At 49.3% G+C, this 11,244-nt stretch overlaps 1 protein-coding gene across 1 annotated transcript in view; it reads right to left on the reverse strand.

The window, feature by feature from the left end:
• Window positions 1-9,660, reverse strand: part of LOC139390598 (autophagy-related protein 2 homolog A-like) — a 42,371-nt gene extending 32,711 nt beyond the window's left edge. Inside the window, exons 1-16 of the mRNA XM_071137822.1 lie at window positions 9,089-9,660; window positions 8,511-8,673; window positions 7,987-8,136; window positions 7,651-7,753; window positions 7,203-7,341; window positions 6,739-6,933; window positions 6,495-6,594; window positions 4,722-4,892; window positions 4,345-4,536; window positions 3,990-4,233; window positions 3,745-3,886; window positions 3,519-3,617; window positions 3,218-3,376; window positions 1,075-1,348; window positions 914-986; window positions 584-752 (exon numbers count right to left, since the gene is read on the reverse strand). Coding sequence (XP_070993923.1) covers window positions 584-752; window positions 914-986; window positions 1,075-1,348; window positions 3,218-3,376; window positions 3,519-3,617; window positions 3,745-3,886; window positions 3,990-4,233; window positions 4,345-4,536; window positions 4,722-4,892; window positions 6,495-6,594; window positions 6,739-6,933; window positions 7,203-7,341; window positions 7,651-7,753; window positions 7,987-8,136; window positions 8,511-8,673; window positions 9,089-9,259 — 2,544 coding nt within the window. The 5' untranslated portion in view covers window positions 9,260-9,660. The remainder of the gene's footprint in view (window positions 1-583; window positions 753-913; window positions 987-1,074; window positions 1,349-3,217; window positions 3,377-3,518; window positions 3,618-3,744; window positions 3,887-3,989; window positions 4,234-4,344; window positions 4,537-4,721; window positions 4,893-6,494; window positions 6,595-6,738; window positions 6,934-7,202; window positions 7,342-7,650; window positions 7,754-7,986; window positions 8,137-8,510; window positions 8,674-9,088) is intronic.
• Between the last annotated feature and the right edge of the window lie 1,584 nt (window positions 9,661-11,244).

Raw genomic sequence — 11,244 nt, forward strand, 5'->3', positions numbered from 1 at the left:
GGGGATGGCCAGGGGTGAGAGAGAGGGATGGCCAGGGGTGAGAGAGGGGGATGGCCAGGGGTGAGAGAGAGGGATGGCCAGTGGTGAGAAAGGGATGGCCAGTGGTGAGAAAGGGATGGCCAGGGGTGAGAGAGGGATGGCCAGTGGTGAGAGAGGGATGGCCAGTGGTGAGAGAGGGATGGCCAGGGGTGAGAGAGAGGGATGGCCAGGGGTGAGAGAGAGGGATGGCCAGGGGTGAGAGAGAGGGATGGCCAGTGGTGAGAGAGAGGGATGGCCAGTGGTGAGAGAGAGGGATGGCCAGTGGTGAGAGAGGGGGATGGCCAGTGGTGAGAGAGGGGGATGGCCAGTGGTGAGAGAGGGGGATGGCCAGTGGTGAGAGAGGGGGATGGCCAGTGGTGAGAGAGGGGGATGGCCAGTGGTGAGAGAGGGGGATGGCCAGTGGTGAGAGAGGGGGATGGCCAGTTGTGAGAGAGGGATGGCCAATTGTGAGAGAGGGATGGCCAGTTGTGAGAGAGGGATGGCCAGGGGTAAGAGAGAAATGGCCAGTTGTGAGAGAGGTGTTTGTGATGGGATGGTGCGGTACCTCCTCAGTCTCGAACATGGTGCGGTTGGAGGAGAAGGGAGAGCTGGTCTTCTCTCGGAGTTCACAGGGGTTCTCAAACGACATGGACCCCAGGTCCCTCATCAGACCCACCCCTACCCCCCCTAACGCTGACCCCAGACCCTCTCCTCCACTCACACGCACTGACAGTCTGGAGAGAGGGAGGGAGGTAGACAAAGAAAGACAGGGAGATGTATACTATACAGCTGTGGAATTGGTGTACAGTAGGTTTTTGATAAAAGACATTCAATTCAAGTGACACAGCAAGTGAAACAAACTCTCCTAAAACAAATGTTCCAGAAACACACTCACTTGGCCATGGAGTCTTGACTCTTCTTGACTCTGATACAGGGGAAGGAGCCTCCCTCCCAGCCCTCATACGTTCCTGAGAGAGACAATGAACAAACAATTGCTCAAAATGTGACCGTTACTGTGTGTGTATGTATATTCGACTGTGTGTGTGTGTTCCTTACCGTGCATGTTACTGAAGCTGGCCTCCAATAGCTGTGTGAGGGAGCTGTGGGAAGGGCCAGGGGGTGCATGGTGATCTGGCCGGAGGTCAAGGCCCTCCTGGGAGCAGATATCCAGGTCACACAGCTCCAGTACCAGGGTCTCCTGCCGCATGGCTCTCTGGGAAGGCGGGCGTCGGAAGGGGAGCGGCCGGAGGTCCGGGATGGGGAAGCGGAGCTTAAGGATGGCGTGGGGCGAGAGGAGGGAGAGAGAGGAGTGCAGCTCACTGCTCTGGGTCTGAGAGGGATGGGAGAAGAGTTGGAGGAAAAAGAGGAGAGAATATTCAAATAAAAAAATCTAAACAAAGAAAACCTGCAATTTAACTTCAATTGTGAGGCAGGCATATCAAAATCCTTATCAACCATTATCAAATGGCTCATCTTAGTGGCTAGTGGCTTTCTGACGGGTCCTCTTAGTGGCTGGTGGCTTGCTAAGTGTTTACCTGTGTGTGGACGGGTCCTCTTAGTGGCTGGTGGCCTGCTAAGTGTTTACCTGTGTGTGGACGGGTCCTCTTAGTGGCTTGCTAAGTGTTTACCTGTGTGTGGACGGGTCCTCTTAGAGGCTGGTGGCTTGCTGAGTGTTTACCTGTGTGTGGACGGGTCCTCTTAGTGGCTGGTGGCCTGCTAAGTGTTTACCTGTGTGTGGACGGGTCCTCTTAGTGGCTGGCTAAGTGTTTACCTGTGTGTGGACGGGTCCTCTTAGTGGCTTGCTAAGTGTTTACCTGTGTGTGGACGGGTCCTCTTAGTGGCTGGCTAAGTGTTTACCTGTGTGTGGACGGGTCCTCTTAGAGGCTGGTGGCTTGCTGAGTGTTTACCTGTGTGTGGACGGGTCCTCTTAGTGGCTGGTGGCCTGCTAAGTGTTTACCTGTGTGTGGACGGGTCCTCTTAGTGGCTGGCTAAGTGTTTACCTGTGTGTGGACGGGTCCTCTTAGTGGCTGGCTAAGTGTTTACCTGTGTGTGGACGGGTCCTCTTAGAGGCTGGTGGCTTGCTGAGTGTTTACCTGTGTGTGGACGGGTCCTCTTAGTGGCTGGTGGCCTGCTAAGTGTTTACCTGTGTGTGGACGGGTCCTCTTAGTGGCTGGCTAAGTGTTTACCTGTGTGTGGACGGGTCCTCTTAGTGGCTGGCTAAGTGTTTACCTGTGTGTGGACGGGTCCTCTTAGTGGCTGGCTAAGTGTTTACCTGTATGTGGACGGGTCCTCTTAGTGGCTTGCTAAGTGTTTACCTGTGTGTGGACGGGTACTCTTAGTGGCTGGTGGCTTGCTAAGTGTTTACCTGTGTGTGGACGGGTCCTCTTAGTGGCTGGTGGCTTGCTAAGTGTTTACCTGTGTGAGGACGGGTCCTCTTAGTGGCTGGTGGCTTGCTAAGTGTTTACCTGTGTGTGGACGGGTCCTCTTAGTGTTAGTGTGGACGGGTCCTTGCTAAGTGTTTACCTGTGTGTGGACGGGTCCTCTTAGTGGCTGGCTAAGTGTTTACCTGTGTGTGGACGGGTCCTCTTAGTGGCTGGTGGCTTGCTAAGTGTTTACCTGTGTGTGGACGGGTCCTCTTAGTGGCTGGTGGCTTGCTAAGTGTTTACCTGTGTGTGGACGGGTCGTCTTAGTGGCTGGTGGCTTGCTAAGTGTTTACCTGTGTGTGGACGGGTCCTCTTAGTGGCTGGTGGCTTGCTAAGTGTTTACCTGTGTGTGGACGGGTCCTCTTAGTGGCTGGTGGCTTGCTAAGTGTTTACCTGTGTGTGGACGGTGGCTTGCTAAGTGTTTACCTGTGTGTGGACGGGTCCTCTTAGTGGCTGGTGGCTTGCTAAGTGTTTACCTGTGTGTGGACGGGTCGTCTTAGTGGCTGGTGGCTTGCTAAGTGTTTACCTGTGTGTGGACGGGTCCTCTTAGTGGCTGGTGGCTTGCTAAGTGTTTACCTGTGTGTGGACGGGTCCTCTTAGTGGCTGGTGGCTTGCTAAGTGTTTACCTGTGTGTGGACGGGTCGTCTTAGTGGCTGGTGGCCTGCTAAGTGTTTACCTGTGTGTGGACGGGTCGTCTTAGTGGCTGGTGGCCTGCTAAGTGTTTACCTGTGTGTGGACGGGTCCTCTTAGTGGCTGGTGGCTTGCTAAGTGTTTACCTGTGTGTGGACGGGTCCTCCTCCGGTCTGTGTGGGACAGTGGCTGCAGGCTCTGCTCAGAGGCTCCAGTCGACTCAGTATGTCCAGGTCCAACTCAGCACTCAGCTCTCCCAACTCTACCCTCACTACACTGTCTCTACGATGCACACGCTGCCTCCCCTGCAATACAGAGACATTGACATATCAGACATATCAGGAGGGGGTAGCAGGTTAACGGATGAAACCAAAACAGACTGAATTAATGATATATTAGCTTTTGAACATGACGCCAACACACAACATGGACACTGTCATGGTTAACCTTGCGCAGGTGTTTCTCTGTGAGACTGTAGTGTAGCTGTGCACAGGGTCTGGCTGTATCTCCCACTGTGAACATCCCAGCACGCTGGAAGTGGAGCAACTAGAGGAGGAGGAAAGAGGAGTGAGGAGTTATATCCTGGCAATGCTAGCCCATGCTGCAGCACACTGTTCTGTTGAATGGTGTGTAGAAATACTCAGATGATCTCAAATAACAGCCCCTGTCCTACCTCAGTGTATTGGGGCTTTCCTGGCTCCCAGAGACACTCTAGCAGCTCTAGCCTACTGAAGGATAGGTCAGAGGTCACAGCACGGGAGTGGCGACCCGCACTGCGCATCTCACACGCCACCTGTACCGCTGCTCCAGTCATCCTGATAGAGCAAATTACTATTTATGGGTATGTAGGGCAGGCAGGTTTGTTGGTATATCTGAGGAGTGGTGGCCAATGTTGAAGAGACTATTGTGTATTTGTACCTTAGGTGTGAGTGCGGGCATGCTTTAGCGAAGCTAGCTCTGAGGTGGTGGAAGTCTCTCTCACTGAACATGCTGTCTTTGAAGAAGGCCAGCTCCCGGAAGAACACCTGAGACACCTGGGTCAATGAGGACACTCCGTCCGGCCCGGGGTGTGGTTCCTGCTCCAGTAGGGTTAGGGTGAGCCCGCCAAGCGAGAGGCGGAGCAATGCCTCTGGTTTCAGGGGCTCAGATTGGCTACTTCGCCCTGGACGAGGAGGGGTTAATAAGATGAATCAGGAAGATAGGTTGTATAATATAGTTTTTGTTATCTGTGAAATGTGTACAAAACAATGTAGTAAGATGCTGTGAGAGTTACCTGGTATTCTGCTACACTGGGGCAGGCTGGATAGTGATCCTGGTACAGGATAACATCTGGGACCCTGTGGAAGGCCCTGGGCGTAGCTAGCCTGGCTGTGTGTAGACGACGCCATGCTGTCGGAGAGAGAGCTGCCAGAGAGCGCTGACGTCACACTGCTAGTCATACCAGGACCCATGGAGAAGAACATATCTGAAAGACAGAGAGTGTAAACAGAGAAAAGGTGCATTATGCTTCACATGTCTAGTTCAACTAATCTCTCACAGAAATGCCAAGAACGCAAATTATGCATCAGCAAACAAAAGCTAATGTGACCTCAAATTCACTAGCCTCCATATTGCATTCCAACTATAGCTTCCCTCCACTAACCCACATACCCCCGTTCTCCAGACCGGTGAGGTAGGGCTCCATGTCAGGCTCTTCATCCCAGTCCGGATCTCTATCTCCGGGGCTGGAGCTCAACTGTTTGCTCAAGTCCTCCTCTATCAGACGCAGGTCCTCAGAGTCCAGGGGACGGCTGTGAACCCCAGCACCACTGGCTTCAGGCTCTGGTAGGATAGACAGGGAGGAATCATACAGGAATCTGGTAGGATAGACAGGGAGGAATCATACCGGCTCTGGTAGGATAGACAGGGAGGAATCATACCGGCTCTGGTAGGATAGACAGGGAGGAATCATACCGGCTCTGGTAGGATAGACAGGGAGGAATCATACCGGCTCTGGTAGGATAGACAGGGAGGAATCATACCGGCTCTGGTAGGATAGACAGGGAGGAATCATACAGGCTCTGGTAGGATAGACAGGGAGGAATCATACAGGCTCTGGTAGGATAGACAGGGAGGAATCATACAGGCTCTGGTAGGATAGACAGGAAGGAATCATACAGGCTCTGGTAGGATAGACAGGAAGGAATCATACAGGCTCTGGTAGGATAGACAGGAAGGAATCATACAGGCTCTGGTAGGATAGACAGGAAGGAATCATACAGGCTCTGGTAGGATAGACAGGGAGGAATCATACAGGCTCTGGTAGGATAGACAGGGATGAATCATACAGGCTCTGGTAGGATAGACAGGAAGGAATCATACAGGCTCTGGTAGGATAGACAGGGAGGAATCATACAGGCTCTGGTAGGATAGACAGGAAGGAATCATACAGGCTCTGGTAGGATAGACAGGGAGGAATCATACAGGCTCTGGTAGGATAGACAGGAAGGAATCATACAGGCTCTGGTAGGATAGACAGGGAGGAATCATACCGGCTCTGGTAGGATAGACAGGGAGGAATCATACCGGCTCTGGTAGGATAGACAGGGAGGAATCATACAGGCTCTGGTAGGATAGACAGGGATGAATCATACAGGCTCTGGTAGGATAGACAGGAAGGAATCATACAGGCTCTGGTAGGATAGACAGGGAGGAATCATACAGGCTCTGGTAGGATAGACAGGGAGGAATCATACCGGCTCTGCAGTACACAGTGTGGATGAAGATGTGCATGGTTAAAAGGCAGAGTTTTGTTTCACTGTCAATGACATTAGGATGTGGAACTAAGACACATACACTAACTGTATAAAACATTAAGAACACCTTCCTAATATTATGTTTCACCCCCCCTCGTTGTAGAGTCCATGCTCTATTCATCAGAGCATGGACTCTACAAGGTGCCGAAAGTGTTCCACAGGGATGTTGGCCCATGTTGACTCCAATGCTTCCCACAGTTGTGTCAAGTTGGCTGGATGTCATTTGGGTGGTGGACCATTCTTTGATACACATGGAAACTGTTGAGCATGAAAAACCCAGCAGTGTTGCAGTTCTTGACACAAACCGCTGCGTCTGGCACCTACTACCAAACCCAGTTCAAAGACACTTCAAATATTTTATCTTGCCCATTCACCGTCTGAATGGCACATACACAATCCGTGTCTCAATTGTCTCAAGGCTTAAAAATCCTTCTTTAACCTGTCTCCTCCCCTTCATCTACACTGATTGAAGTGGATTTAACAAGGGGCATCAATAAGGCCTCATAGCTCTCACCTGAATTGACATGGTCAGTCTATGTCATGAAAATAACAGTTCCTAAGGTTTTGTATACTCAGTGTAGGTGGAATGCAGGTGGGGAGGTACAAGTAAACCACAGTCTTTCCTCACCTGTGTCGATGCAGAGGGCAGACAGAAGGTCGGTCAGGTGAGTGATCTGGTCTGGAGAGAGCAGCAGGTGGAGGCAGCCCACCTTCCCATCCAGCTCCAACTGAAAGATAAGGAGAGACAATTTGCTGTAATAACAGAGACAGAACAAGACAAAAGCAAAACTGTGTTCTTAAAAACTAGGTTAAGCACACAGGAAGGAAGTGAACCAAACCCCATGCAAACACACTGACAGACAGACACACACCTTAGGTCCAGGCAGCATGTCGTTCTGTTTGATCTTGACCATGGTCTCCATGAAGCCAGAGCAGCTGCCGATGAGGAGGGGCCGTTGGGTGGCCGGAGGGAGGGAGGTGGGGGCAGCTGGAGGGTCAGTCTCCTCCTCCTCAACTTCCTCGTCGCTGGCTGAGGCTGAGCCAGGGGTGTCAGCTCTTAAAGGACCCTGAGGAGAGAAAGATTGCCAGGGTTAATTAACCCTTAGCACCACTGCTGGATAGTCTGTCAGCCCCAAGTCTCATATTGCCTCTCACACTAGAGGGAGAGCGAGAGGAAATACTGTATGAGTGTATGTGAGTAGTTTCTAAGTTAATATTTAGTCTCTATAAGAGCTGTGTGTTATATTGGGACCCAATGTGAGTATATGCACGTGAGAGTGACAGTGTACATGAGGGGGTTGATAAGTGCCATGGTCAATGTGAAACTGTATGCTACCTGGGGCCCTCCGGTGGTCTCGTACAGCAGTTGAACAGAGCTGAGCTGGAGGATCTTGTGCAGGAAGGCAGGGGGCTGGTGGATGTCCACAGGCACCGTCTGGCTGGGGTCCCTTACCGCCTCGTCACAGTACTCCAGCCTACAGCGCACCACACAGCCACCGGGGGCAGAGATGAGCACTCAGCACAATAACGCTATATAACCTTCAACCTCAGCCAAATCACCCACCACACACACATTCACCATACAGGCTCTACCAAAGATAGTGAAGCTTCTCCGAGGTTCAAAGGTTCTCTTTGGATCTACAGACAAATCCAGTGACTGTTTGGCATTGCAAGTTTGAATCAAGTGTTTCCTTATCTCCTTTCCATCCTGACTTCTAAACCGGTCAAAGGTGAACAGACCACCACAGGAAGTGTGAGTGTCAGTGTGGTGAGAACCAACATACCGTTTAATGTGCACCTCTAAGGCAATGCCCGTCTCCATGTCCAGGGGCTGGTGCTCGATTCGGACGATGGTGTCCAGGAGGGTGACTTTTATCCGACGCAGGACTGCAACACAACACAAAAAGGGACATCCATTATCACTAAGCATATTGGTCACAAAGACACTAACAAGGGACACCAGTGATGTGATATGAGTCCTTATTTCACAAGCTTGGACTTGATGGTACACAACTGACTCAGCAGTTTGAAAACAACTGAACAAATAGGTTATCTTCAAAAAGGCACAGTGCTTTTCACTGCCATGCACACGTGCAAACAAGGCCTACACATTGACTCACCAGTCTCAATAGTTTGTGCAAACATCTCCAAGCCCTCCAGTGGAGCGGGCGGCTCCTCGGACGCCTCAGGGGGGTCCTTTAGGCACTCCTGGGCCAGCTGCATGCTGGAGGTCATGCATGTGGACCAGCCCTGGGAGTCCAAACCCCCACCTACACGTAAACGGGAAAAAAAACAAGGCATAATTCAGTGACTGTAATCAATGCTAAGTGATGACTCATGGACATACTGTACTGTATGACTGAGCAACAGTCATTTTGTTCATTAGTTTGTAGCTGGCTCTGAAAAATGTTGGGCCTGGGATAGTGCAACGCATCTTCTCTTGAGCTCTGACATTGGTTTACAACAAAGAGTTAGCTAGTACTAGACAGCTGTATTTGTCTTAGTTGACAATGACATTCTAAAGGTAGCTAGCTAATCAATGGTTACCACAACTTCCTTCCTGAACCTGATAGGCCTGAGGCAGTGACAGGAACAGGAGCTGGATCAATAACAAGGTAAGACTGGCTGTCAGACTGAGACTTACTGGTCCTGTACTTGGGTCTGCATGTTATCTGAAGGCCTGAGATGATGAGGGTGCAGTGGTCAGTGACAAGAGCTGACCAGGGAATTGTCACCTCTATGCTGCTCACAAACCCATCCACAATCTCAAGTGGAGCCCCAAGAGACTCCAAGAGCTCGTTGACCGCCTGGGGGGAGGGAAGGAAGGAAATGGGCGATGAGATATGAATAGAGATAAGTGGAAGATGTTGGAAAAAGAAACACCTTGTCCTAAAATAAACAGCTGGTGGAAATGGCGTCAGGCAATGGTTTTGTCTGATGTGCAGATTGAAAGTGAGTGAGTTGGCGAGACCTAAGTCATATACAGTATATTTCAACTGAACTGCAGGGACACTGGATGAGGAGAGTTATTTTCCAATCAGATGCTGACAAAAATATTTATCGAAACTGCTGTTCCTTGAACTCACGAGAGGCGTTGATATTGTTGTTATACTCAAGTCTTGAAACTGCAAAAAAGTTGAGGGTCGGAGTGCATGGGAACACACAAAAAGGGACCCGTTGTTCCTTGACAGTTTAACTGCCTTACTACATTGACTAACTCACCCAAACATCGATGTTGATTTCTTTGATGACACCACTACCATTGTACAGGTCCAAACTCAGCTGTTCCAAACTCAGTCGTTCTTGAAAGAAGTGACCGAGGTAATGCTGTAAGAGGTACCGACAGGCCCGCTTCTTGATTGAGCCTGACCAGGGGAAAAGCCAGCGAGACATAGGGCCAGCGAGTTCAGGGTGAGGGAGCGATGAGGCGATGGAGGAAAACGAATGCGAAAATAGTCCTCCGACAACTGCATAACAAATCAAACAAAGTGTACTAACGAAGAACGAGCTACAGGACTGGCTAGCTAGCTAACGTTAGAGCCTAGTAGGGGGCTAAGGAAGGGGGAAACCCGTCTCTCGGAAATCCTTTGTGTCAGGACCGATGAGTCCAACGTCGTTTTACAAGACGTTATACTTGTTGTTTCAGTTCCTCTTTTAACGATATTTCTGTCTAAACTTGGCGACAGGTCCTCTTGCATATCTCGCGTTTCACCGTTTTTCAGGTTTGTTTATTGTTTTCATACGCGAATTGATTGTACGGTGGGGGACGTCATTGCGTCAATTGCAAAGGCCGAAATTATAAATACGCCATCTTTGGAAGGTCAAAACCAAACTGCGTTCCTCTGCCCAGGCGTTGCTGTTACATGCCATATCTTAGCTACGACGCTTGGATAGTTATTTTACGTATCAGCTAACCACATTAGTCTTCAAAACAATTGGGAACTCGGAAATCTCCGATTATCAATTAAATCAATATAAGGGGCTTTAGGGTCATAGGAAACATGTTTACATTGGCAAAGCAAGGGAAATAGATCATAAACAAAAGTGAAATGATCAATAAAAATGTAACAGCGTTACACTCACAAAAGTTCCAAAAGAATAAAGATGTCATATTATGTCTATATACAGTGTTGTAACGATGTGCAAATAGTTTGAGTACAAAAGGGAAAATAAAAAAACATAAATATGGGTTGTATTTACAATGCTGTTTGTTCTTCACTGGTTGCCCTTTTCTTGTGGCAACAGGTCTGCTGTGATTGCGCACGGGTATTTCCCCCAATTTATATGAGAGTTTGTCAAAATTGGATTTGTTGGGTCTGTATAATCAGAAGGAAATATGTCTTTAATATAGTCATACATTTGGCAGGAGGTTATGAAGTGCACCTCAGTTTTCACCAAATTTTCTGACTTACTTGACAGCCAGGTCTGCCTATGGCAGCCTTTCTCAATAGCAAGGCTATGTTCAGAGTCTGTACATAGTCAAAGCTTTCCTTATTTTTGTGTCAGTCACAGTGGTCAGGTATTCTGCCACTGTGCACTCAGTGTTTAGGGCCAAATAGCATTCTAGTTTCCTCAGATTTTTTGTTAATTCTTTCCAATGTCTCAAGTATTTGTTTACTCGTGATTTGGTTGGGTCTAATTGTGTTGCTGTCCTGGAGCTCTGTAGGGTGTGTTTGTGTTTGTGAACAGAGCACCAGGACCAGCTTTCTTAAGGGACTCTTCTCCAGGTTCATCTCTCTGTAGGTGATGGCTTTGTTATGGAAGGTTTGGGAATCGCTTCCTTTTAGGTGGTTGTAGAATTTAACGACTCTTTTCTGGTTTTTGATAATTAGCGGGTATCGGCCTAATTCTGCATGATTTGATTGAGTGTAGTCAGGGCCTAGGTTTGACAGAATCTGTGCAGAAGATCATGGTGCTGCTGTAGGCTCTCCTTGGTTGGGGACAGAAGCACCAGATCATCAGCAAACAGTAGACATTTTTCTTCAGACTCTAGTAGGGTGAGGCCGGGTGCTGCAGACTGTTCTAGTGCTCTCGCCAATTTGTAGTTTATGATGAAGAGCGTGGGGCTTAAGCTGTATCCCTGTCTCACCCCACGTCCCTGTGGAAAGAAATGTGTGTTATTTGCCCATGTTTGTGTACATGGATTTTATAATGTCATATGTTTTTCTCCCAACATCACTTTCCATCAATTTGTATAGTAGACCCTCATGCCAAATTGAGTCAAAAGTTTTTTTGAAATCAACAAAGCATGAGAAGACGTTGCCATTGTTTTGGATTGTTTGTGTACTTAGTCCCCTCCTGGACTCCCTGTTCACCCACGACTGTGTGGCTACGTAGAACTAGCTAAACACGTCTCCAACACCATCATTACGTTTGCT

Source organism: Oncorhynchus clarkii, chromosome 31, assembly GCF_045791955.1.
Source record: "Oncorhynchus clarkii lewisi isolate Uvic-CL-2024 chromosome 31, UVic_Ocla_1.0, whole genome shotgun sequence".
In the NCBI taxonomy this organism is placed as follows: domain Eukaryota; kingdom Metazoa; phylum Chordata; class Actinopteri; order Salmoniformes; family Salmonidae; genus Oncorhynchus; species Oncorhynchus clarkii.